The 24595-nt window shown below is 37.6% G+C and overlaps 1 protein-coding gene across 9 annotated transcripts in view; it reads left to right on the top strand.

Annotated features, from left to right (window-relative positions):
- The window catches only part of CCDC178 (coiled-coil domain containing 178), a 513950-nt gene that overhangs the window by 109744 nt on the left and 379611 nt on the right, over window positions 1-24595 (top strand). For all 9 annotated transcript variants that reach the window (XR_002518666.2, XM_021930027.2, XM_017951655.3 and 6 more), the window contains one exon: window positions 2789-2931. Coding sequence is in view for 8 of the 9 variants with exons in the window: in XM_021930027.2 (XP_021785719.2) it covers window positions 2789-2931 (143 nt within the window). In the remaining variant the exon portion in view is untranslated. The remainder of the gene's footprint in view (window positions 1-2788; window positions 2932-24595) is intronic.

Below are 24595 nucleotides of genomic sequence, written 5' to 3'. Positions count from 1 at the left end.
CTTACTCAGTTTTGAGGCCGTGGCTAAAGGCTGGCCCTCCCTTTCTTGAGAAGCTGATTAAACCCACATCTCCAACCCCTTCCTGGGCCCTCACATTCCACACCACTATGTACCCATCCTATTCTCAACAGAGGCCCCAAACAAGTAGTGAAACCCACTGTACTTCAGAGTCTACTGAAATGATTAAAATTAGCCACTCCACAGAGATCTTCTGAAATTTAGCTACCTACCTCCACTGTTTGCCACCCATAAGCTGTCCCCTATAGCTCCAGCTTGCTGCTAACCTGTCCCCAGCTGAAACCCCTAACACGGCCCTACCTGGTAGCCATCTCTCCTTTGGAGCTGTAAGTAACAGAATTCTGCCTTTCATCTAGCCCAGTTTCACTGCGTTGCGTCTTCCCACCAGGAGAATCTTTTAAAACAGGAAGGGGAGACTAGGGAGTAACCATTTAATGAGTTCAGGGTTTCCCTTTGGGATGATGAAGATGTTCTGGAACTAGAAAAGGCTCATGTTGGTACCACATTGTGAATGTACCGAATGCCACTGAATTGTACACTTTAATTTGTCCCATTCTATACTATATAAGTTTTACTTCAACAAATAAACTTAAGAAAATTTAGAAAGGATAAACTTCAAAAGATGCATTGTAAGATCACCATCCCATAAAACTAAAAAAAAAATTGTACTACAAAAATACCTTAACCACAAGAAAAATCTTGTATGTAGATATTATTCTAGTATCAAAGGGAAACTCAAAAATAAAATATCGAATTATTGCACTTAATAATAAACCCTAAAGCTGGTGATACTGCAGTTGCATATGATCTAACCTGTAAAAGATGAATAATTCCAATATTGTTTTAAATATTTAGTCCAAAGAAGAGGAGGGAAATGTTTTAATTAAATGAAGGTGATATATTTCAATACCAAAACTTTATGGAAATTCTGCAAAAATAACATTACATATATAAGTTACCAATAAATACATATTTGAAAAATTATATAAAATGTTTGCCAAAGAATTCTTCAATATAAGAAAAGAAAAGTATATTACTCCAAAAAAATTTATTATAACAATGTGCCAGTGGTTTAACAGCAGAAAATCTAGGTATGTAATTTATTGTATCAACATGATTAAAATATAGAATTTTATCAAAAGATGCTTAAGATGTATTCATTATTCAAAAACTGGCAATTGTAATAAAAAATTAAAATTTAAAAAATACCTTAATTTAAATAAAGAACTATTTTACACAAGCATCCATATTAATCACTAAAATGCTAAAGCTGTAATAATTGGAACAAATCAGGTAAACCTGACATCCCTATTACAATTTAACATCATTTTGAGGATTTTTCCTATGTAATAGGACAGTAAAATGAAATAAAAGATATACATTTAAAAATTGTGAAATAAAATTATTTTAATATTATTATAATTAAAACATCAAATAGAAGACTGTTGTTTTCAAAATAAGTTTGTGTCCACCAGAACTAAACCATCCAATACAACATACTTTTACTAGCATGAATAAAGTTTTTCCATACTTTCAATAAATAGTTAAAAATATAAACAGAAAACTCCTTTACTAGCAGAGTCATTAAATATTGATGACGAAATTTATAAAGATATAGACATTTAAGACTATAATTATGAAATCATATTGAAGAAAATAAAGAGACAATTAATTTAGACACATAATATATTCTTAGACGGGAAGGCTTATTATAGTAAAAATGTCAATCATTCCAAAATTGTTATAGAAACAGCCATCAAATTCTGGTAAAATTTACACAATAACCTTTTGGCCTGTCAATTTAAATAATATTATTCGAAAAAAGTAATGTAAAATGCTGGAAAGAGTTTTCAAACATGGACTTTCTTCTGTTCCACTGGTGAGAATACAAACTGTTACCCCTTATTCTGGAGAGTAATTTGGCAACCAATATTAATCAACATTCTTAAAATATTTGCTAATACCTTATGACTCAGAAAATTCTGTTTTAACAGTACGTTTGAAGAAAATATTCAAGAACATGCAGTATAACTATAGATTGTGCAATTTCCTTACATGGTTCATCATAGTACTGTTTATGTTATGTGTCCCTCATACATATGTTGTGCATGTCAAACTGTGCATAATGCTCATATAATTGACAATGAGTTAAATCATGAGTATGTGTGATATAAGGGAATACTATAAAAGTAATGTGATACAGTGATATACAGAGAGAGACAGAAGGAAGAGATGGAGACAGGAGCATTAGTATGATGTTTGTTAGTAAAACACGAGATTAGTATGATGTTTCTTAATCAGTAAAAAGAGTAAAAACTGAATATTTTGAAGTATTACACTAAGATATTAGGTTGGTGCATACTTTTAATGGCAAAAACCACAATTGTTTTTGCACCAACCTAAGAATAATGGTTTTTCTTAGTGGAGAGGAGTACAGGTGACTTTGTCATTGTTCATCTTTGTTTTCTGACTTTTTAAATAATGAAGTATTATTTGAGTAATAAAACTATATTTTTATGAGTGAAGACATAATGATTTCATTTTGGACATGTTAACTTGGATATTGAAATTATTTTCTTCAGTAACATTTATACATTCCCAGCGTTAATGCCTGTCAGGGCTGAAATTACACTTACCAAACAATAGGTTGAATGTGGGAGAACATGTTTCTAAAGAACTTTTAATCTAAATCAATACTACACTAAGTTAAAGTTATTATTTTTAATTAACCATTAAGTGCAAATATAAGCAAAAATGTTTTCATTTCTAGGTAATGGACCTACACAGAAAAGTTTGTGAAGAACTTGAAGAAGCTTTAGAAGCCTGTGAAAATGCCAGACTGAAGGCTCAGCAAATTAAAGAAGAGATGGATAAAGATATTCACCAGGATGAAAAAAGCATAGAGGCCTACAAGTAAGAATTTTTCACAAACACTAATTATAGCATTTAGAAATTAAATATTAAGTAAAAATGTAATGTATATTTCTATACAGAAAATTTTAAGAGAAAAATAAAATTTTAAATTATTCATACCTGTCTCATCACCAAGTTTATATATAAATAAAAAGATATATATTTCATATATGTAAAATTATGTATGTATAAATCTCCAAAGTACTATATTTCTGTGTCATCTTAAAGCTCTTCATATATATTGCCAAGTTGCCTGAGGACATCTTATAACAATAAATATACCTACAACGTGTGCAAAAGTAACTATTAAAAAAAATTCAGTATGGGATATGATTAAAAACAAATTAGATATCAATTAATTATATACTTAGCATGTAATATTTCAACTTGAATTTATTTGATTACTAATAAAATGAAATATTTAAATATATAGATTACGTATTTTTGGTATATTATTTATTGAGGGTTTTTTATTTTCTACATTTGTCCCTGATGTATTTATTTTCTGATATTCTTTCAGTTCCTTTTGTTGACTATAACTTCTTTATGATTCTGCATGATATATTTTTATTTATTCAAATTGATCAATGATTTAGTATAAAAGAATTTATAGTCACTATGGGAGTTAGAGTCATATACATATAAGCAAAATCAATACAATTTATACAAAATTCCACAACTTAGATAACATTCATTTCTTACGGTGTTTATATTTCCTCACATCCAATGTATATTTCAACATGTAATTAAATATTATCTATTTAGTTGATAAATAGATCTCTTTTATAACTAACCTGATTAGTTATATTTGATCAATTGGATATATTTTCTAATTTTTATCATGATTTCTTCTTTGACCCATGGGTTATTAAGAAATATGTATTTTAAAAATTTATATATTGAGTTCTAATTAATTTTTATTATCGCTTTCCAGTTGAATTGTATATAGTTTTTTTTTTTTTTCCAGAGAAAAATGTATATAGTTTCAAACCATGAAAATTGTTTAGTCTTAATTAAGATGGCATTTTTTGGCATGTATTCCTTATGTCATTGAGAATAACATTCATTCTTTACTTGTTGAGTGTACTGTTGTTACTCTTCCATTAGATCAAGTTTACTAAGCATGGAGGTTAATCTTTATACCACAACATTAACATTATCCAGGTGTTCATTCAAAATTCAGAAAATTAGACTCAACACCGACCTATTAAATGAGAATCTACACTTTTAAAAGACTCCAAGGTGATGTTTGAGAAGCATTGCTCCGTTTATTAATTTTTTTTTTTTTTACTTTTTCTATCAAGTATTGAGGAGCGTCTATAATTGCTCACTTGTGTACATAATTATTTTTATCAGTTTTTGCTTCCTATATTTTGAGTCTATATTCTCAGGTGCATGCAAATTTGAAGTTGTTATATCCTCCTGGGATACAAATTAACCTCTTTTATCATTATGAATTGACCTTCTTTGACTCTTGGAATATTTTTGCTTAAACTCAATCAAGGCATTAATACAGTTGTACTAGCTTTCTTTTGATTAATATTTTCAATTAATCTCAATACTTTGAAGTTTTTATATTTTAGATATATCTGTTATAAACACCATGTAGACACATTTTTTTTCAGTTTGAAAATATTTTCAAGGGTGGACCATTAAGTGCATTCATGAATCACTAATATATTTGGATATAAACCACCACATAACTTACTCTATTTGCCACATTTGTTGTATTTTTTTCTTTTTTATTGCCTTTTTTCATGTTGATTATTATTTTATTATTTCTTGAATTTGAGTATTACAATTTTATTTCTATTCTTTTAGTAGGAAATCCTATTAATTGCCACAGGAAAACTTAATGTTGTCAGACTCTAAAAAACAACTGATACTGTTATCCTGCTGGACAATAAAAGGAACTAAGAAAAATTTTACTCTAGTTATTACATTTCTTCTGAATTAAATATTTGTTACTGTTGCTGAATATTTCATTGTATAACAGATAAGTACATTATTATTGTTTTAAGTAGTCAAGGTTATTTTTTAAATTTGCCCACAAAATAACTATTTTTATTCTTTCTTCATGAATGTTAGACTTTTCATCTAAGAGTACTTTCTGGCTGAAATAGATCCTTTAGCATAACCTTTAGCAAAGTTTTCCTGATGATAAACTTTCAGAATTTTTGTTTGAAAGACATTTTCTTTTTTCATAGAATTGTTGATTCTTAGTTGACCTTCATATATTAGTTATAACATTTCATAATCTATTAATTTTCATTTTTGCCATTAAGAAGGAAGCTGACCATTTGACTTTCAGTTTTATGCATCTAATCTATATATTTTTTCCTTTGGCTGTTTTGCCTGTTTTTAAGAACATCTTTTTGTTATGAATTTTAATTAATTTTATTTTTCAATATATTCTAGGTGTTAATTTTTATTTATTCCATTGGGATTTGTTAGTCTTTTTGTTTCTATGTTTTGGATTTTTCATTAATCCTGAGCATTCTGAGTCACAATTTTTTCAAACATTTCCTTGGTCCCATTTTCTGTGTCTTCTTGTGCTCAAATTAAACATACATTAGATTTTCTTATTGGGTACTCCATGCTTCTTAATCATTTTCTCACATTTTCTGTTTTCAAGCCTTCTAAAGAATTTCTTCTGGCTTATTGTCTATTTAAATCATTTCCTTTTGTCCTGAATTTAATGTGAAGATCATATGACTGCACCTTGGAGACCACCAACTATGAGAAATGCAATTGACCAAAGGATTCTGTTGTTAGCAGCATCTGACATGGCTTCCAATGATTTCAGCTTCTCCTCCCTGATATTCATGTTACTGACAAAGCCACTCTCCCAGAAGATGGGATCTTTCCTTGTTTGGAGTCATGGTACCAATACCCAAAACCAAAAGTCAGCATTAAGCAGTGCAGACCATGGAATTGAGAAGTAGTAACATGACTCACAACTCAACTTCTCCACTAATGAAGGGTGAGGGGATTAAAATATAGGATTTATTTAATGAGGAGGTTGGACATTAAAAGCAAGGGGAGGGAATATTCATGTCTTTTCCAGAAATAGGTAGTCAACTTCCCGGAACCAGAGTGCTGCTTCATTTTTGTCCTCCTATGCCTTCTTCCAGTTGTGTCATGGGGATTGGCAATGGTCATTTAGCATGGAAATGAGATTATAATGAGGCCTGAGGTCCATTTGAAGTCCTTTGGTTGGCTATCTTGGTTTAAACCTGTCTCAGCTGGTCTGGTTACAAAGGGAACTGTTTTTTATCACAGGTGTTCTGTTTCTTAAGCAGAGTTAAGGCAGGGTAGAAATTCAGCTATGTCATGTAGGCATTACACTAGATAACAAGTTCCCCCTTTTCTGTATATTCACTCCTCATTCTTGAAGGGTGCTGAGGGGTGAAAGTCTGTCTTCTACAACTTCCTCAATCTGAAGTTGGATGTTAATATTGTTACAGGAAAGGGGTCCCAATCCAGACCCCAAGAGAGGGTTCTTGGATCTCGTGCAAGAAAGAATTCAGGGTAAGTCCACAGTGTAAAGCAAAAGTAAGTTTATTAAGAGAGGTAAAGTGGTGAAAGGACAGATACTCCATAGACAGAGCAGGACGTTTCTGAAAGTAAGAGGAGGAATGTATCCACTCTAAGTACAATGCTTGTGTATATGGGGAGATGTGCTCTGCTACAAGGGTTTGTGATAAAGGATTAATTTTCTTAATTGCTATATTTTGCAAGAATCGGTATTATTATCTTTAAGACAAAATTAGGAATGCCTTTGTTTGCCAGATATTGGGAGATCTGGACACTCCCAAATCTGGGTCTGTGTAGTAAACATTATTAGTTTGTTCCCTTACCATAAACATCTAGAGGCTAGGAATGCCTAAATTTCTGAGAATGCAGCCTATCAAGGCCCAGCCTCATTTTCCTAGCCCTCAGTCAAAATGGAGTCACTCTGGTTCGAACACCTTTGACAATATGGGGCCTGTTAGAGGAGTGAATTTTTTCCCTAGCTAGTCTTAGATAGGTCTGGTTATCTCCTGGGTATAAGCCTACCTTTTTATATCACTGTATGGCCTTGATTTGCTTATACATAAAAGAGACCAGACAGTTTAAGAGAAAGAGCCTGAAGATCAAGATAAGTAGGATGGTAGCTAAAGGGCCCAGTTAGGGTAAAAATCAGGTGAAATCAGGGCTGGTCTGTTTTATCATTTTCATATTCCTTGAGGGTCTGTGCCCTTTTGGTTAAATTGGTGCAACCACTTGGCCTGGTTGTAGACGATTTTAATGTCTTTTTGTTGTTGTTGTTAATCTTGAATTACTTACCCAAGCACAACAGAAAGAGCTGGTGACCACACGTGCCTCACCTTTTTTTTTGCCAAGAGGTAATCAGAAGTCAGACGATTATCAAGCACAGTGTTGGCTAGTGAGTCTAGGGAGACTTTGAGGAGGGTAAAGGCATCACTAGTCTTACACGCTAGAATTTCTATACCTGTTGTGAGGTTGCAGAGGGTAAACTCATGGTAGGCTATCAGGAGAACCTGCTCCCGATGTTTAACATGGGTTCTTTTCTATTTCCTAAGTGTCTCGGCTGGGTTGAGAAATAAAGGGAAAGAGCACAAGGGAGAGAAATTTAAAGTTGCGTGTCCGGGGGAGACATCACATGTCGGCAGGATCCGTGATGTTCCCCGAGCCGTAAAACCAGTAAGTTTTTATTAGCAATTTTCAAAAGGGGAGGGAGTGCACAAATAGGGTGTGGGTCACAGAGATCACATACTTTACAAGGTAATAAAATATCACAAAGCAAATGGAGGCAGGGCGAGATCACAGGACCACAGGATGAGGGGAAATTAAAACTGCTAATGAAGTTTCAGGCAAGCATTGTCATTGATAACATCTTATCAGGAAACAGGGTTTGAGAACAGACAACCTGTCTGACCACAATTTATTAGGTAGGAATTTTCATCCACCTAATAAGCCTGGGAGTGCTACAGGAGACAGGGGCTTATTTCATCCCTTCAGCTTCGACCTTAAAAGACAGCACGCCTTAAAAGGGGCCGTCTATAAGCCTACCTTCAGGGCACATTCTCTTTCTCAGGGATGTTCCTTGCCGAGAAAAAGAATTCAGTGATATGTCTCCTATTTGCTTTTGAAAGAGGAGAAATATAGCTCTGTTCCATCTGGCTCACCAGCAGCCAGTTCAAAGTTACCTCTCTTGTTCCCTGAACATCGCTGTTATCCTGTTTTTTTTTTTAAGATGCCCAGATTTCATATTGTTCAAACACACATGCTCTACAAACAATTTGTGCAGTTGACACAATCATCACAGGGTCCTGAGGTGACATTCATCCTCCTCAGCTTACAAAGAAGATGATGGGATTAAGAGATTAAAGACAGGCATAGGAAATCCCAAGGATATTCATTGGGGAAGTGATAAGTGTCCATGAAATCTTCACAATTTATGTTCAGAGATTACAGTAAAGACAGGCATAAGAAAATATAAAAGTATTAATTTTGGGAACTAATAAATGTCCATGAAACCTTTACAATTTATGTTCTTTTGCCATGGCTTCAGCTGGTCCCTCTGTTCAGGGTCCCTGACTTCCCGCAACTGTAGGCAAACCTTTCCTAGGGGCTATGAGACCACCTGCTATCCCAGTACCAGCCAGAATAAGCCTAATTGCTTTTTATTCCTTAGGTGAGATGGGGACAGGAAACCATTAAACATTTTGGCTTCTCTGGGGATTTGATGCCCTAGGTCTCATTCTCCAGGGTGTCATGTATTTTAAGTTTTCCTGTCAATCCTTTTGAGCAGGAATCTTAGATCTGAGAGCGATTTAGCTTGGTTAGTGGGAATTTTTTCCTTAGGTTCTGAGACTGCTTTTACTCAGGTGTGGTGAACCTAAGGCATCACTCCTGGTAACATTAAGGCAGAGTTATTTATGAGCATTACCAGATATGGGCTCGTATATTTAGGTTGTAAATGATCTTGTGGTCTCCCCCATCTGCAGGTTTTTAGGTAAGCCCAGTATCCAGTTGAAAGGGATGGTGGGTCAGATCCGACAGTGAAGGTAATTTTCAATTTCTATAGGCTTGAAGGGCTTTTACTACTTTTTAAAATTTGGGTGGCATATCTTATTTTTTTCCATATTTTTGAAGACCTCCTGGTTATCTGACCTGACTTGGACCAGTCTTAGCTCACAAGGCCTCAGTTTTATTTTTCTTTGTGGAGCTATTCTCATTTTTAACAAGGACATGGGATGATACAAAATCCATGAGAGATGAGTTTTCTGGCATAATTTGGCTAAAGTCCTTTTGAGGGTCTTTCTGGTTGGTATGTTTTACTTTACCCGAAGATTGTGGGCTCCAGGTGGCATGTAGGCACCATTTAATTTTTAGACCCCGAGAAGTAGCCTTAGTAATGAAAGATATGAATGCTAGTCTGTTACTACTTTGGATTGACCATGGCAGCCTGAATCTAGGCACAGTTTCTTTTAATAGCACCTTTGCCACTTCATGTGTAATTTCAGTTTTGGTGGCAAAGGCTTTTTTTTTTTTAATCCAGTGAGGACTAGGAGGCATTAATAGTGTCTTGAGGCTCTGAGCTTAACTCTGAAATCAGTTGGGCAATCTTCTTCCCCTGGGCATCTGCCTTGGTATTGGACCAGCTGAGTGGCCCATTTTTGGTCCCCCATGTGGGGTAGGTATTAAGGTTATTAACATAGCAAGTGGAGCAAGTCTCAACCACCTCTTTGATTAGCTCCCTGAGAACTCCCTGAAGTTGTAGCTCCGTGAAGCTCCCAGTCATACTTTTGCAAAGCCAGTTATAAAGGGCTTCCTGACCAGAGTGTTAGAATGGGCTTTTTAAAAAATGGCCTGCAATGTAACTGCTTTTGGGAAAAGAAGTTGCTTATGAGGGTTTCTTAGCCATCCTGGATGGTCAGGACTTTTGATATAACTACATTTGGAGGCTTTTATTCCATGTTTTGAGATAAAACTGGGATAAAAGGAGTAGGACCCTGGAAGGAAGGCAAACGTGGCATTTGGAAATGACCCTTTGTCTGTTTTTTCGCAAGGTCAGCTTTATTATTTCTTTTAATTATCTCAGCCCCTCCCTTTTGGTGGCCATGGCAGTGAACTGCTGCCACCTAGGCTGGTTTTCTTACAGCCTCTAATAACCTTAAAATAACACCACCATTTTTTACCTGTTTATTAACAAAGGTTAACATGCCCCTTTCTTCCAAATAGCCCTATGGGCATGTAAGATGGAATAGGTGTACCTGGAACTATTGTATTCATTGTATTCACCTTCATGTATTCACCTTCCCTTTCTCCAACTCTAATGCATGGGCTAGAGCAATAAGCTCTGCCTTTGGTGAAGAGCCTCCCAGTGGAAGAGCACTAGCTTTTACACCTGTGAGAGAGACTATAGGATAACCCACCCTCCTCTGTTCCTCTTGCGTATAGCTACTCCCATTGGTGAACCATTAGGCTTCTGCATTTTTAATAGGTTTACTTTTAAGGTCTGGTCCACTGGAGTACACTTCCTTTGTCACCCCTAAGTGGTTGTGAGATAAGTGGCCATCTTCAGATTCAAGCTGTTAAACATCTTCAACATTATATGGGAATTATCAATAAGCATTACCTGTAACTGGAGAGCCCTGTGTAGTGGCAGCCATTCCACCCAGCTTTCTTTTATGACAGTCTGGGTAGGATGGGAAGCCCAAATGGTTAGTGGGTGCACAAAGGTTAACTTTCTGTTTCTTTTAAAAGGAGTTTCATAGCTGCAACAGATCAAAGGCAAGGTGGCCAACCTTTAGCAATTGAGTCCAGCTGCTTGGAAAAATAGACCATTACCTGGCTCAGTGGGCCCAACCTTTGAGTTAGTACTCCTAGGGCAATTGCTCCTCTCTCATGAACATAAAGATAGAAAAGTTTGCTTGTGGGGTAGGGATACTGCTGTGGCCTCATGAGCTGTGTTTTAGGGTTTTGGAATGCTTGGTCACATGCTGCCACATATTCAAAAGTGTCAGATACCCCAGGTCTCTTGTTAAGGTCTCTGCAAATATTGTGCAGGAGGTTTTTTAACCCCTGAGTTAACACAGTTCATGTTAACTCCTGTTTCCTGCCTGTCTGGGGATCCTGATATTTGAAAGCAAAGAGGGACTGAGAGTCTGTACCCAGTGGAAGGCAGAAAAAGGCATCTTTTAGAATCAGGACTGAGTTCTACATCCAACTCAGGGACAGAGTAACATGGTAGAATATATGAATTAGTTACCACTGGGTGTATGTTTTCTGTTACCTCATTAATTGCCTTAAAATCTTGTCCAAATTGATACTTTCCATTTAGTTTCTTAACAGAGATGATAGGAATATTGCATGGAGCTTGGCAGGCCCTCAAGAATCCCAGTTTTCTAAGCTCATTAATTACTAGGACTATCCCTTTTAGTGCCTCTTGGTTGAGTTAATTTATATTTTAGAGGCTCAATAAAGGTGTTATCTTTTGTCTTCCTTCACACTCCTATAATCCTGCAATTTTGGTGGGTAAGTCTTCCCCAGGGGGTGTTCAAAACGTTGTAGGTGGTTTCTGTGTCAACCAAGAAATCAACAGTCTTGCACCCTACGTCCAGTAAAAGCTGTAGCGCCTTGGGGGATACCTGGAGGGCCAACTGAGGAGTCCCCAGACCCTGTCAATCTTTTTTCCTACTCTGACCATCTTCCTGTGTGAAGCACCTCGATGGCACAAGCCCTCTGTCCCTTCCTTTCAGATGTGGAGGGGACAGGCCTTTTCCCAGTGACCCTCTCTGAAGAAGAGGCACATTGAAGAAGGCATATTGAAGAAGGCACAATTGTATGGTCCTAGTCTCCTAGGTCTTCAAAATGCTTTCTCCTGGTTAGGGTACTGAGGGACACTCACTGGAGCTGCGGTTCTCTATTGATAGGTATCCTGTAAGTTATCCAGCTGGCACTGAAGAGCAGTAGCCCATTGGTAGACTTGCCATGTGGCCTTTCTCTCTTTTTTATGTTCCTCCTCCCTATCCCAGTTGTTGAACACCTTATTGGCCAGGTCTACTAGTCTTGAGATGAGAGTGTCTAGCTCTAAATTCACTTTTAAGAGTTTATGTCTAATGTCTAATGTGCTCTGAGACATAAAATAGGATTGTTTGTCTTGTACTTATGGGCTCAGTCCCACTTCCTCCCAAGTCCATTAGAGAACAGTTTTTGTTGTTGTTTTTTGTTTTTTGTTTAGTTTTGTTTTTCCTGCTCCAGTGAAGAGAATGTACCAAAGGGACTGAACATCTGCCCAGTTAGGATGATGAATCTTATAATACTTCAAATGAGGTTTTGAAACCCCTAAGGATCTTTCCTTAGTCCTTTAGAATGAGACTTTCAGTTATAAACATCTAAAGTTGTGAAGAGAACATACATATACAGTACCCACCTCTTTTTTTCTATTGGAGACATGCCAGGACATCATAGAGTAAGACTGGCAGTATGCCCCACTCTGGGTTACTGTCTGGGTTGACTCCCTGAGAGGAGTCCAAGAGTGATTGGTAGGCAGGGAAAGTGTTGCCTGCAGAGGCCATTGGGAATAAGGGAACTGTATGTCAAAGATTCTGAACAGAGTTAAAAATAAAAATGTCTTGTAATTTCATTGACAATAAAATAATACCTTAAGAAAATATTGTTTTAACATAGGGGACCAATCTTAAACTATTATAGATAATTATTTTTTGAGAGGGGGTCTCACTCTGTCACCCAGGCTGGAATTCAGTGGTGCAATCTCAGCTCACTGCAACCTCCACCTCCTGGGCTCAAGCAATTCTCCCACCCTAGCCCCTTGAATAGCTGGGACTACAGGCACATGCCACTACGCCTGGCTAATTTTTGTGTTTCTTGTAGAGGTGGGGTTTCAGCTTGCTGCCCATGTTGGTCTCAAACTTCTGGGCTCAAGCAATCTACCCTTGGCCTCCCAAAGTGCTGGGATTACAGGTGTGATATACAGTGGCCAGCCAATAATTTCTTTTTAATTATAGCCAACTTAATTCCATGTACAATTTATCTTTTAAATGTTCTTTCACAAACTTTATCATGACATTCACAGGCCATCTACATGTGTGGACCTTTTGATTTGTCCTATACTACCTCTTTTAGAATAACCAGTCATTGTCCAGGAGCAGTGGTTCACACCTGTAATCCCAGCACTTTGGGAGGCCGAGGTGGGCAGATCATGAGGTCAGGAAATTGAGACCATCTTGGCCAACATGATGAAACCCCATCTCTATTAAAATACAAAAAATTAGCCGGGTATGATGGTGCGCACCTGTAGTCCCAGCTACTCAGAAGGCTGAGGCAGGGGAATTGCTTGAACCCATGAGCTGCAGCCAAGATGCTGCCACTGTACTCCAGCCTGGTGACAGAGTGAGACTCCATCTCAAAAAAAAAAATCATTTTGTTTTGGGACAAAAATTTACCATATAAGATCCTTTTGCATACAAAATTATTTTTATAACATTTTGTATACAAAAATACATCTTTATGTCTATAACACTTTTACATCTCTCTTTCCTACTTAGTTTTTAAAATATTGTTTTGTAATTGAGTTTTAATTTCCAAATTATATAAAGTTATTTTTTCTCAATAAGAACACAACTTATAGAACTATAGATTCATTAGAATTCTTACTCTCAATAACTTTAAATTTTAGTGAAAGCCTAGGAAAAAAGAAGTCATGAACTGTTTTTCAGATGTTGGCATTTTATAGGTGAAACTACTTCATAATTTTTAGAAACATGTTTTTTCATGTTATAACTCCTTTTTAATTAGAAATAACCCAGACATTTAATAAGCATTTATTATTCAATGTAAAATAATTTTAAGATTTTGAATTACACAAGGTTTTTCTACAAGCATGTATCCTATTTATATGTATTTAATTCTTTCAATTTTTAATAGTTTATCTGGAGTACTTCTGAAAACTTGGATATTAGACAAAGGTAGTCATTATTTCCAGTCATTATTTTTTATTGGCCATTTTTTTAGCCTGTGAATATCAGATATTCACCTAAGTAAGAATCTTAAACACATGGGTTAAATACATGAGTATTTTTATCACTAACTCACAAGTTTTAGCGATTTTTGTGGAATGAGCAAATATTAAATTTTTTTTTTTTTCTCAAAAAACACAAAGCTTATTTTTGGCTATGTTTATAGCCTTATGTCATTTATGCCAAACCTTGACATCTTAAAATATCAAGCAGATGTAAATGTAAAATAATAATTAAGCCAAGATAAAAATGTATGCTAACAATTTTGAAAATACTGAAATATTTTTAAAATTTTTGTTTTATCAATAATTTAAAAACCATTTTTATTTATAAAAGCTTACTGTATTAGTCCATTCTCATGCTAGTATAAAGAACTGCCTGACACTGGGTAATTTATCAAGAAAAGATGCTTACTTGACTCACAGTTCTGCAAGGCTAGTGAGGCTTCAGGAAACACAATTATAGTAGAAAGGGATGCAAACACATCCTTCTTCACATGGTGGCAGGAAGAAGTATGAGAGCTGAATGAAGGGGGAAGCCCCTTATAAAACCATTAGATCTTGTGAGAGCTTACCTGCTATCATGAGAATAGCATGGGGGAACTGCCCCATCATTCAATTACCTCCCACTGGGTCCCTCTCACAGCAAGCAGGGATTGTGGGAACTACAATTCAAGATGATATTTGGGTAGGGACACAGACAAAACATATCATTCTACCTCTGACCCCTCCCAAATCTCATGTGCTCACATTTCAAAACACAATCATACCCTTACAACAGTTCCCCAAATTCTTAACTCATTCCAGTGCTAACTCAAAAGTCTAAGTGCAAAGTCTCATCTGAGACAAGGCAAGTCCCTTCTGCCTATGAACCTGTAAAATCCAAAGCAAGTTAGTTACTTCCTAGATATAATGGGGATACAAGCATTGGGTAAATAAACTTGTTCCAAATGGGAGTAATTGGCCAAAAAAGGGGGCTACAGGCCCCATGCAAGTCTGAAATCCAATAGGGCAGTCATTAAACCTTAAAGTCCCAAAATAGATCTCCTTTAACTCCATGTCTCATGTGCAGGGCACACTGTTGCAAGAGGTGGGCTCCCATGGCCTTGGGAAGCTCCACCCCTGTGGCTTTGCTGGTTATAGTCTCATCCTGGCTGCTTTCATGGGCTGGTGTTGAGTGTCTGTGGCTTTTTCAGGCACACAGTGCAAGCTGTTGATGGATCTATTATTCTGGGGTCTGGAGAACAGTGGTTCTCCTCTCACAGCTCCATTAGGCAGTGCCCCAGTGGCAACCCTGTGGGAACTCTGACCCCACATTCCCCTTCTGCACTGCCCAGCAGAGGTTCTCCACGAGGGCTCTGCCCCTGCGGCAAACTTCTGCCTGGACATCCAGGTGTTTCCCTACATCCTCTGAAATCTAGACAAAGGTTCCCAAACCTCAGTTATTCAATTCCATGCACCCACAGGCCCAACACCATGTGTAAGCCACCCAGCCTTGGGGCTTGCACCCTCTGAAGCAACATTCTGAGCTTTACATTGACTCCTCTAGCCATGGCTAGAACTGAAGCAGCTGGGATGCAGGGCACCACATCCCAAGTCTACATAGAACAGGAGGAAAGACCACCTATAAGACCATTTCTCCCTCCTAGGCCTCCAGATCTGTAATGAGATGGGCTGCTGTGAAGGTCTCTGACATGGCCTGGAGACGTTTTCCCAAACGTCTTGGTGATTAACATTTGGCTCCTTGTTACTTATGCAAATGTATGCAATCAGCTTGAATTTCTCCCCAGAAAATAAGGTTTCGTGTTCTATCACATCATCAGGCTGCACATTTTCTAAACTTTGACGCTTTGCTTCTTCTTGAATGTTTTGCCATTTAGAAATTTCTTCTGCCAGATACCTTAAATCATCTCTCTTAAATTCAACGTTCCACAGATCTCTAGGGCAGGGCCAAAATGCCATCAGTCTCTTTGCATAGCAAGAGTAACTTTTGCTCCAATTCCCAAAAAGTTCCTAATTTCCATCTGAGACCACCTCAGCCTGGACTTCATTGTCCATATCACTTATCAGCATTTTGGTCCAACCCATTCAACATGCCTCTAGAAGTTCCAAACTTTCCCATATTTTCCTGTCTTCTTCTGAGTCCTCCAAACTGTTCCACTCTCTGCCTGTTAGCCAGTTGCAAAGTCATTTTCACATTTTCAGGTATGCTTATAGCAGCATCCCACTTTACTGGTACCAATTTACTGTATTAGTCCATTCTCGTGCTGCTATAAAGAACTGCCTGAGACTGGGTAATTTATAAAGGAAAGAGATTTAATTGACTCACAGGTCCACAGAGCTGGGGAGGCCTCAGGAAACTTAACAATCATAGTGGAAGGGGAAGCAAACATGTCTTTCTTCACATGGTGACAGGAAAGAGAAGGATAAGACCTGAGTGAAGGAGGAAGCCCCTTATAAAATCATCAGATCTAATGATAGCTTATTATCATGAGAATAGCATGAAGGAAACCACCCCCATGATTAAATTACCTCCCACCTGGTCCCTCCAAGGACATGTGGGGATTATGGGAGCTACAATTCAAGATGATATTTGGATGAGGACACAGCCAAATCTTATCAATTACTAAGTTCGCATGAATTTGAAGAGTATTTGAATTTAATTTATGATTATAAGCCGTTTGGTAGCATGCTAGACATAACATATAACCTAATATATATATTAGGTTATATAATATAACCTCTCATATATATATATAACCTAATATATATATACATACACACACACACACACAAAGATCCAATAGCTGTTACCTTGGACTTTTGGCCATGAGATAACAACACAAACTCACCATTTTATAAAAGATAGCTGGGTTCAAATTATTTTTCGGACAAAATTGGAACCCGTTCCAATGGCTAAACTGTTTTTCCCGATAGATAATCCAAGGAAGGCTGTGGACCAAAATTTGATAAAGAGGTCTTTATGGTAATTCATTCTTTTTAAAAAAGGCTCTTTTACCTTTTATTCTTCAATTTCAAATGAATTTTTAATGTTTCAATTTCAGTTAGATCATAAAGAATAAGTCTTAGGACCAATAACTTAACAGCAGATTCAAAGCAGGCAGAGAAGAAAGGAGGAAGACAGAGAAGTTTAGAAGACTCTAGTTAATTCTGTAGTTGCAGGTTAATCATTTTAGCTCTAAATTTTTCTTACTATGCAGAAAACCAATACTGACCATTGCACCCAGGGATCCCTGGTGTCTTCTTGAAGGTTAACTGAGTGTCCTTGGCTCCTTGTCTCAGGCAGTCTCCCCTAGGTGTCTTAACCTCATAATTCAGATTTCCTCTAATCCCCCAAAAATGATCCCTTAACTTTCCAGACTGTATGTCATCTTCCTCTTAGGGGGAAGCCAAGGTGACTTTGTCTGTGGGGCTTCAGCAAGGAGGAGAAGAAGGAGGGGGAGGAGGGGGAGGCAGTATTTCTGGGAAGAGGGTAAATTTAAGCTCCTCTGGTGCAAGAAACTTGGCATGAAAGAGGTTTTCACAGACATAAGAGAAAAATCTCTAAGAGGAGTAAATAGAGAAGAATACACACTCATACACAAAAGACTTACTGGCAGGTCATTTCTTGATCCAGCATTCTAGAGTGTCAGCCCTTAGGTTCCTCTCTCACCTTTGCAAAGATTCTTAAGGGAGTCTCTACTCAGAATGAAACTACTGGTCCCTTCTTCACCCTCTCAAGGACTCCAGCAGGGACCTCTACTGAGTGCAGGACTATGACCTTGTGCCAGGCATCCCTGTGCACAACCCTGATTTGGGGTGAGTGTCCCCATCATACTTAACTCTGAGCTTTCTTTCCAGTACAGCTATATAACCCTTTGCCTGCCTGCTTATGACCTCAAAACAATGATATATTACCTTTTCCAAAGCTGATCCCTGGCACCCAGAGTCAGGACTAATGCCTGTCCTTTGCTGGCAGATGAGGTTGTAAACCCTTATATGCCAGTTACTGGGTCTATAAGCATGTAAAAAAGCTTCCCAAATAAGGAAGTGGACTAGCTAGTTCAGCTGCTGGGTCACCAGTTTGATTACAGAGAAAGCTAATCCTTCAACAAATGGGATCCTTCCTTGTTTGGTTTCATTAAGCTAATACATGAAACCAAAAGTGAGTGTCAAGCGGCGCAGAACACAGAATTGATAAGGAGGAGCAAGGCTCACAAATCAACTTTTCCACTAGTGAACGACGAGCGGGGCAAAATATAGGGTTTCTTTAATGAAGAGGTTGAACATTAAAATCAAAAGGAGGAAGGTTTATGTCTTTTCTAGAAATGGGAAATGAACTTCCCTGAACTTGAGTGCTACCTTCCTTTTTGTCCTTTTATGGTGTCTTCCAGCTGTTGTTATGAGGATTGTGAACTATCATGGTGCTGGTGCAAGGGTCATTTAGCATGAAAATGACGTTATAATAAAGCTTGAGTTCTTTTTGAAGTTGTTCAGTCCAGTTGACCATCTTGGTTCTAACTAGTCTCAGCTGGCCCAGTTACAAAGGGACCTTTTTATCCAGGCATCCTGTTTCTTAAAGATAAGCAGAGTTAGAGAAGGGTCGAAATTCAACTATGTCATGTAGGCATTATACTGGGGAACAGTCACACTTTTGTAAAATCCCCTCTTGAATGTGCACTATACTCAGTTGCTTCTAATAAACAGAATAAAGCAAAAGTAATAGAACATCATTTTTATGATTAGGTTGCAAAAATTTGTGACTTTTACCTTGCTAGCATTCTCTTTCTTGTCATCTTGGTTACTTGCTCTGATGAGTCAAGCTGCCATGTATTGAGATGCTCTATGGAGAGGCCTACAGCGTGTGGAAACAACATAAGCTTCAGTCCACCCACATTTGAGAACCAACCACTCTTGAGAATTGCTGCCAACAACCAGCAATGTGAGAGCAGAAGTATTTGTAGTATGTTAGAAAACAGGTCCTTGCCAGTCATGGTAGAAGACCCAGAGCTGGAGAACCTAGGGGATCACAGAACTGGTAAGATAATAAATATTAATGAATTTAGCAACTAAGTTTGGTTATACATTTTATGCAGCAACGGATAGCCAATGCAGGCTCCTGATGCTACACTTCAAAATCCATCACTGCTTTTTTCTTGCCATGGAAATACAGTGCACTAATCCTAGCTGACGACTGATTGTTGCAGGTATACTAAGGCAGGCATGCTTCTGGGAAAAATGGGATCCTCTATGGCCAACTTTGAGGATTCCCAGTGGCTTCTTCAAATATTCCATGAACTGCATAGGATGCTTCAAGCTTTCCTGCCTCTCTCATTTACTCTGGGGAGACTTAAATTCAAGACTTTCAGTGTGCCCTGACCACTGCTTCCTCCCAATTTCCTTTCTCACAAATATTTCCCCTAAAAATATCCTTGAACTTGCAATGCTTTCTTGATGTCTGGTTCTCAGAAGATGCAGGCTAATACAACAATTTACCATTAGAACTATCTTCTTTTAATTTTTTTTCATAGTTGTTTTTGTATTTTTTTTTTAAACTAGACTTTATGTTTTAGAGCAGTTTTGGGCTCACAGCAAAACTGGGTGAAAAGTTTGGAAAGCTCCTTTTTATCCCTTCTCCCCACCCCCCATACCAGACATCCCACATCCGAGTGGTACACTTGTTACAACAGCGAACCTACCTTGACACATCATTATCACCCAAAGATCATAGTTTACAATAGAGCTTACTCATGATGTACGTTCTATAGGTTTAGAAAATGTATAAAGATGTGTACACAACTATAATATTATTCAATAGTTTCAGTGCACTACTTAAAAAAAAAATCCTTTTTGCTCTACTTATTCCTTGCTTCCTCCCACCTAACTCCTGGTTATCCCTGACCTTTTTATTGTCTTCAAGTATGACTTTTTAAGAATGTGATATAATTGACATCATATAAGATTTAGCCTTTTCAGATTGGCTTCTTTCACTTAGTAAAATGCATTACATTTTCTCCTTGTCTTTCCATGGCTTGATAGGTTATTTCTTTTTAAACTTTAGAGACTGACATACAGAATATGTATATACTCATGGGGTATGTAACGATGTCTTAATACACATAATATATAGAGTGATTAGATCATGGTAATTGGCATATCTATTATCATAAACATTTATTGTTTCTCGGGTTGGAAACATTCCAGATCCTTCTCCTAGCCATTTGAAGCTATGTATTATTGTTAACTATAGTCATTCTACATTGGTACAGAACACTAGAACTTATTCCTTCTACTTAGCTGTAATTGTGTATCCTTTGAAAAATCTCTTTCTGTCCCCTCTTTCTCCTACACTTCCCAGTCTTCAATATCCTCTGTTTCAATTTTTACTTCTTTGAGATCAACTATATTTTAGCTTCCATACATGAGTGAGGACAGGCAACATTGAACTTTCTGTTACTGTCTTATTTCATTAACATAATATTCACCAGTTCCATCCATGTAGCTGTGAATGACAAGATTTCATTCTTTTTTTATGGATAGTATTACACTGTGTATACATACCACATTTTCTTTGTTCATTCACCTGGACACCTAGGTTGATTCCATATCTTGGCTATTATGCATAGTATAGTGATAAACATGGGCGTGCAGATGACTTCTTCAATACTGATTTCCTTTCCTTTGGATAAATGCCCAGTAGTGAGATTACTGGATCATATGGTAGTTCTATTTGTAGTTTTTGTGGAATTTTCATACTATTATCCATAGCAGTTGTACCAGTTTACGTTCCCACCAGTAGTGTAGAAGAGCTCCTTATTTTTATTTATTTATTTATTTTGCATTCTCACTAGCTTTGTTAGGCAGTTTTTGCATTGCAATAAAGAAACACCTGAGGCTCAGTAATTTATAAAGAAAATAGGTTTAGTTGATTTATGGTTCTTCACACTGTACAAACATGGTAGCAACATCTGCTTTGTTTCTGGTAAGGGCCTCAGGAAGCTGACAATCATAGTGGAAGGCAAAGTGGGAGACGTGGGAACAGGCCTGTCACATGGTGAGAATGGGAGCAAGAGAGAGAGGGACGAGGTGTCATACACTTTTAAACAACCGGATCTTGTGAGAACTCACTCACTGTCCTGAGGACACCACCAAGCCATTCATGAAGGATCCACTCCCATGACCAAAACACCTCCCAGCATGTCCCATCTCCAACATTGGGGATTACATTTCAACATGAGATTTGGAGGGGACAGACATTTAAACTATATCATTCCACCCTTGGTTCCTCAAATCTCATGTCCCTCTCACATGGCAAAATAAAAAAAGTCTTAACTCATTCCAGCATCAAGTCCAAAGTGTTAAGTCTCATCTGAGACTCATCTCCTTCCAACTTTGAGCCTATAAAATCAAAGCGAGTTATTTACCGCCAAGATGTGATGGTAGTATAGGCATTGAGTAAACATTACTATTCCAAAAGAGAGAAATTTGTCGAAAGAAAGAGGCAACAGGCCTCATGAAATTCTGAAACCTAACAGGGCAGTCACTAAATCTTAAAGCTCTGAAATAATCTCCTTTTACTCCATGCCCCACATCGAGGACACGCTGGAAGGGGTCGGTTTTTAAGACCTTGACAGTTCCACTCTTGTGGCTTCGCAAGGTGCAGCTATTCTCATGAGTTGGAGTTGAGTTACTGTGGGATTCCAGATTCAGGGTGCAAGTTGTCAGTGGAGCTACCATTCTGGGGGCTGAAGGGTGGCAACCGTCTTCCCACAGCTCCACTGTACTGTGCCCCAGTGGGGATTCTCTGTGGGGTCTCCAACCCCACATTTTCCTTTGGCATTTTCCTAGTAGAGGTTGTCTGTAAGGGCCCTGCCCCTGGATCAGGCTTCTGCCTGGGCCCACAGGCTTTCTCCTACATCCTCTGAAATGCAGCTAAAAGCCTCCAACCTTCCTTCATGCTTGCATTCTGTGCACCCCAGGCTTAACACCATGGTGGAAGCCACCAAGGCTTATGGCTTGTGCCCTCCAGAGTGGCAGCCAAAACCATACCTGGGGTCCTTTGAGCCATAATTGTAGCTGGAGCAGCTGTGATGCAGGGAGCAGTGTCCCTAAGCTGAGCAGGGAAGCAGCATCCCAGGCCTGGCCCCTGAAACAATTCTTTCCTCCTAGGCCACTGGGTCTGTAATGGGAAGAGCTGCCTCTAAGATCTCTGTAATGCCTTGAAAGTCTTTTTCCCACTGTCTTGGATATTAGCACTTTGCTCTCTTTTAGTCATACTAATCTCTCTAGCAAGTAGTGGTTCTGCAGCCTGCTTGGAATTTTTCTCTGCCACATAGCCAGTCTGCAAACTTTCCAGACTTTTATACTCTTTTAAATATAAGTTTCAACTTTAAGTCATTCCTTTGCTCCCATATATGATAATAGGTCATTAGAAGCAGCTAAGCTACATCTTGAACACTCTGCTGCTTAGAAATTTCTTCTGCCACATACTGTAAGTCATTACTGTTAAGTTCAAACTTCCACAGATCCCTAGGACATGAACACAATGCAGTCAAGCTCTTTGCTCAGGTGTAACATGGGTAATCTTTACCCCAGTTCCCAATAGCTTCCTCATTTACATCTGAAACCTCATCAGTCTAGCCTTCACTGTCAACGTTTCTATCAGTATTTTGGTCACAGCCATTTGACCAGTATCTTAGAAGTTCCAAACCTTCTCTCATCTTCCTGTCTTCTTCTGAGCTCTCTAAACTCCTCCAATCTCTGCCTATTACTCAGTTTCAAAGTCACTTGCACACTTTCAAGTATCTTTATAGCAAAGTCCCATTCCTCGGTACCAATTTTATGTATTAAGCCATTTTTGTATTGCTATAAAGAAATACCAAAGACTGGGTAATTTATAAATAAATGAGGCTTAATTGGTTCACAGTTCTGCAGGCTATACAAGCATGGCAGCAACATTTGCTTAGCTTCGAGGGCCTCAGGAAGGTTACAATCATGGAGGAAAGTGAAGTGACAGCAGGCATGTCACATGGCAAGAGTGGGAGCGAGAGAGGGAGGAAGTGCCACACAGTTTTAAACAACCAGTTCTTGTGAGAACTCACTCACTATCATGAGGACAGCACCAATCTATTCATGAGAGATCTATCCCCATGACCGAAACAGCTCCCATCATGCCCCACCTTAGACTTGGGGATTGCTACTCAGCATGAGATTTAGAGAGGACAACTATCCAACCTATATCAACAGCATTTGTTATTTTTTGTCTTTTGATAATATCCATTCTAATTTGGCTCATATGATTCCTCATTGTTGTTTGCATTTCCCTAATGATTAGTGATATCAAGCATTTCTGAGAAATATTTGTTCAGGTTATTTGCCCACTTTTTTTTTTTTTCCTATTGAGATGTTTGAAGTCCTTGTATATTCTGGATATTAATCTGCAGTTTGATTAATAGATTGCAAATATTTTCTCTCATTGTGTACATTGTACTTGCACACTGTTGCTTGTTTCCTTTGCTGTGCAGAAGCTTTTTAGTTTGATATTATCACATTTGTTTATTTATGCTTTTGTTGCCTGTAATTTTGAGGTCTTATTAATAAAACTTTTTCCAGGACAATGTGTTGAACCATTTCCTGTGTGTGTGTGTGAGTGTGTGTGTGAGAGAATGTGTGTGTGTGTGTGTGTGTTTATACTAGTTTTAAAGTTTTGGTTCTTACATTTAGGTCTTTCATCCGTGTTGACTTGATTTGTGTAGAGGGTAAGAGATGGGGTCTCTTTTTATTATTCTGTATATGGACATCAAGCTTTTCAGAACCATTTTTTGAAGAGACTTTCATTTCCCCAAAGTATGTTCTTTCTGTCTTTGTCAAAAATCAGTTGGTTGTAGATATGTAGATTAATATCTGGGTTTTCTATGTTGTTTAGTTGGTCTGTGTATCCATTTTTATTGCCAGCACCATGCTGTTTGGATATAACAGCTTTGTAGTCAGGTAGTGTGGTACCTCCAGCTTTGTTCTTTTGCTCAAAATTGCTTTGGCTATTTGGGGTTTTTGTGGTTCCATAAAATTTTTAACTTTTTTTTTTTATTTCTATGAATAATGTCATTGGTATTCTGATAAGAATTGCTAAACTGTAGGTTGTTTTTGGTAGTATGGTCATTTTGACAATATTCTTTCAATCCGTGAGCTAGGATATCTCCATTTTTGCAGCCTCTTCAATTTCTTTCATTAGGGTTTTGTGGTTTTTCTTGTAGAGGTCTTTCACCTTGTTGGTTACATATGTTCCTGTTTTATTTTTTTGTAGGTATTGTAAATGAGATTGCCTTTTTATTTTTTGGTTATATCTTTATTAGTGTATAGAAACACTACTGAGTTTTGTGTGTTGATGTTGAATCCTGCAACCTTATTGAATTCATTTATCAGTTCTAAGAGGTTTTTTGGTAGAGTCTTCAGGTTTTTCTATATACAAGATTATGTTATCTACAAAGATAGACAATTAGACTTCCTTCTTTCCAAAATAGACGCTGCCCTGTATTTCTTTCTCTTGGCTAATTGCTCTGGCTAGGACTTCCAGTATTACGTTGAATGAAAGTGCTGAGACTGGACATCCTTGTC

The sequence above is a fragment of the Papio anubis genome, chromosome 19, assembly GCF_008728515.1.
Source record: "Papio anubis isolate 15944 chromosome 19, Panubis1.0, whole genome shotgun sequence".
NCBI lineage: Eukaryota > Metazoa > Chordata > Mammalia > Primates > Cercopithecidae > Papio > Papio anubis.
Note: the sequence above shows the minus strand (reverse complement) of the source record. Positions and strands in the feature narration are given on the sequence as shown.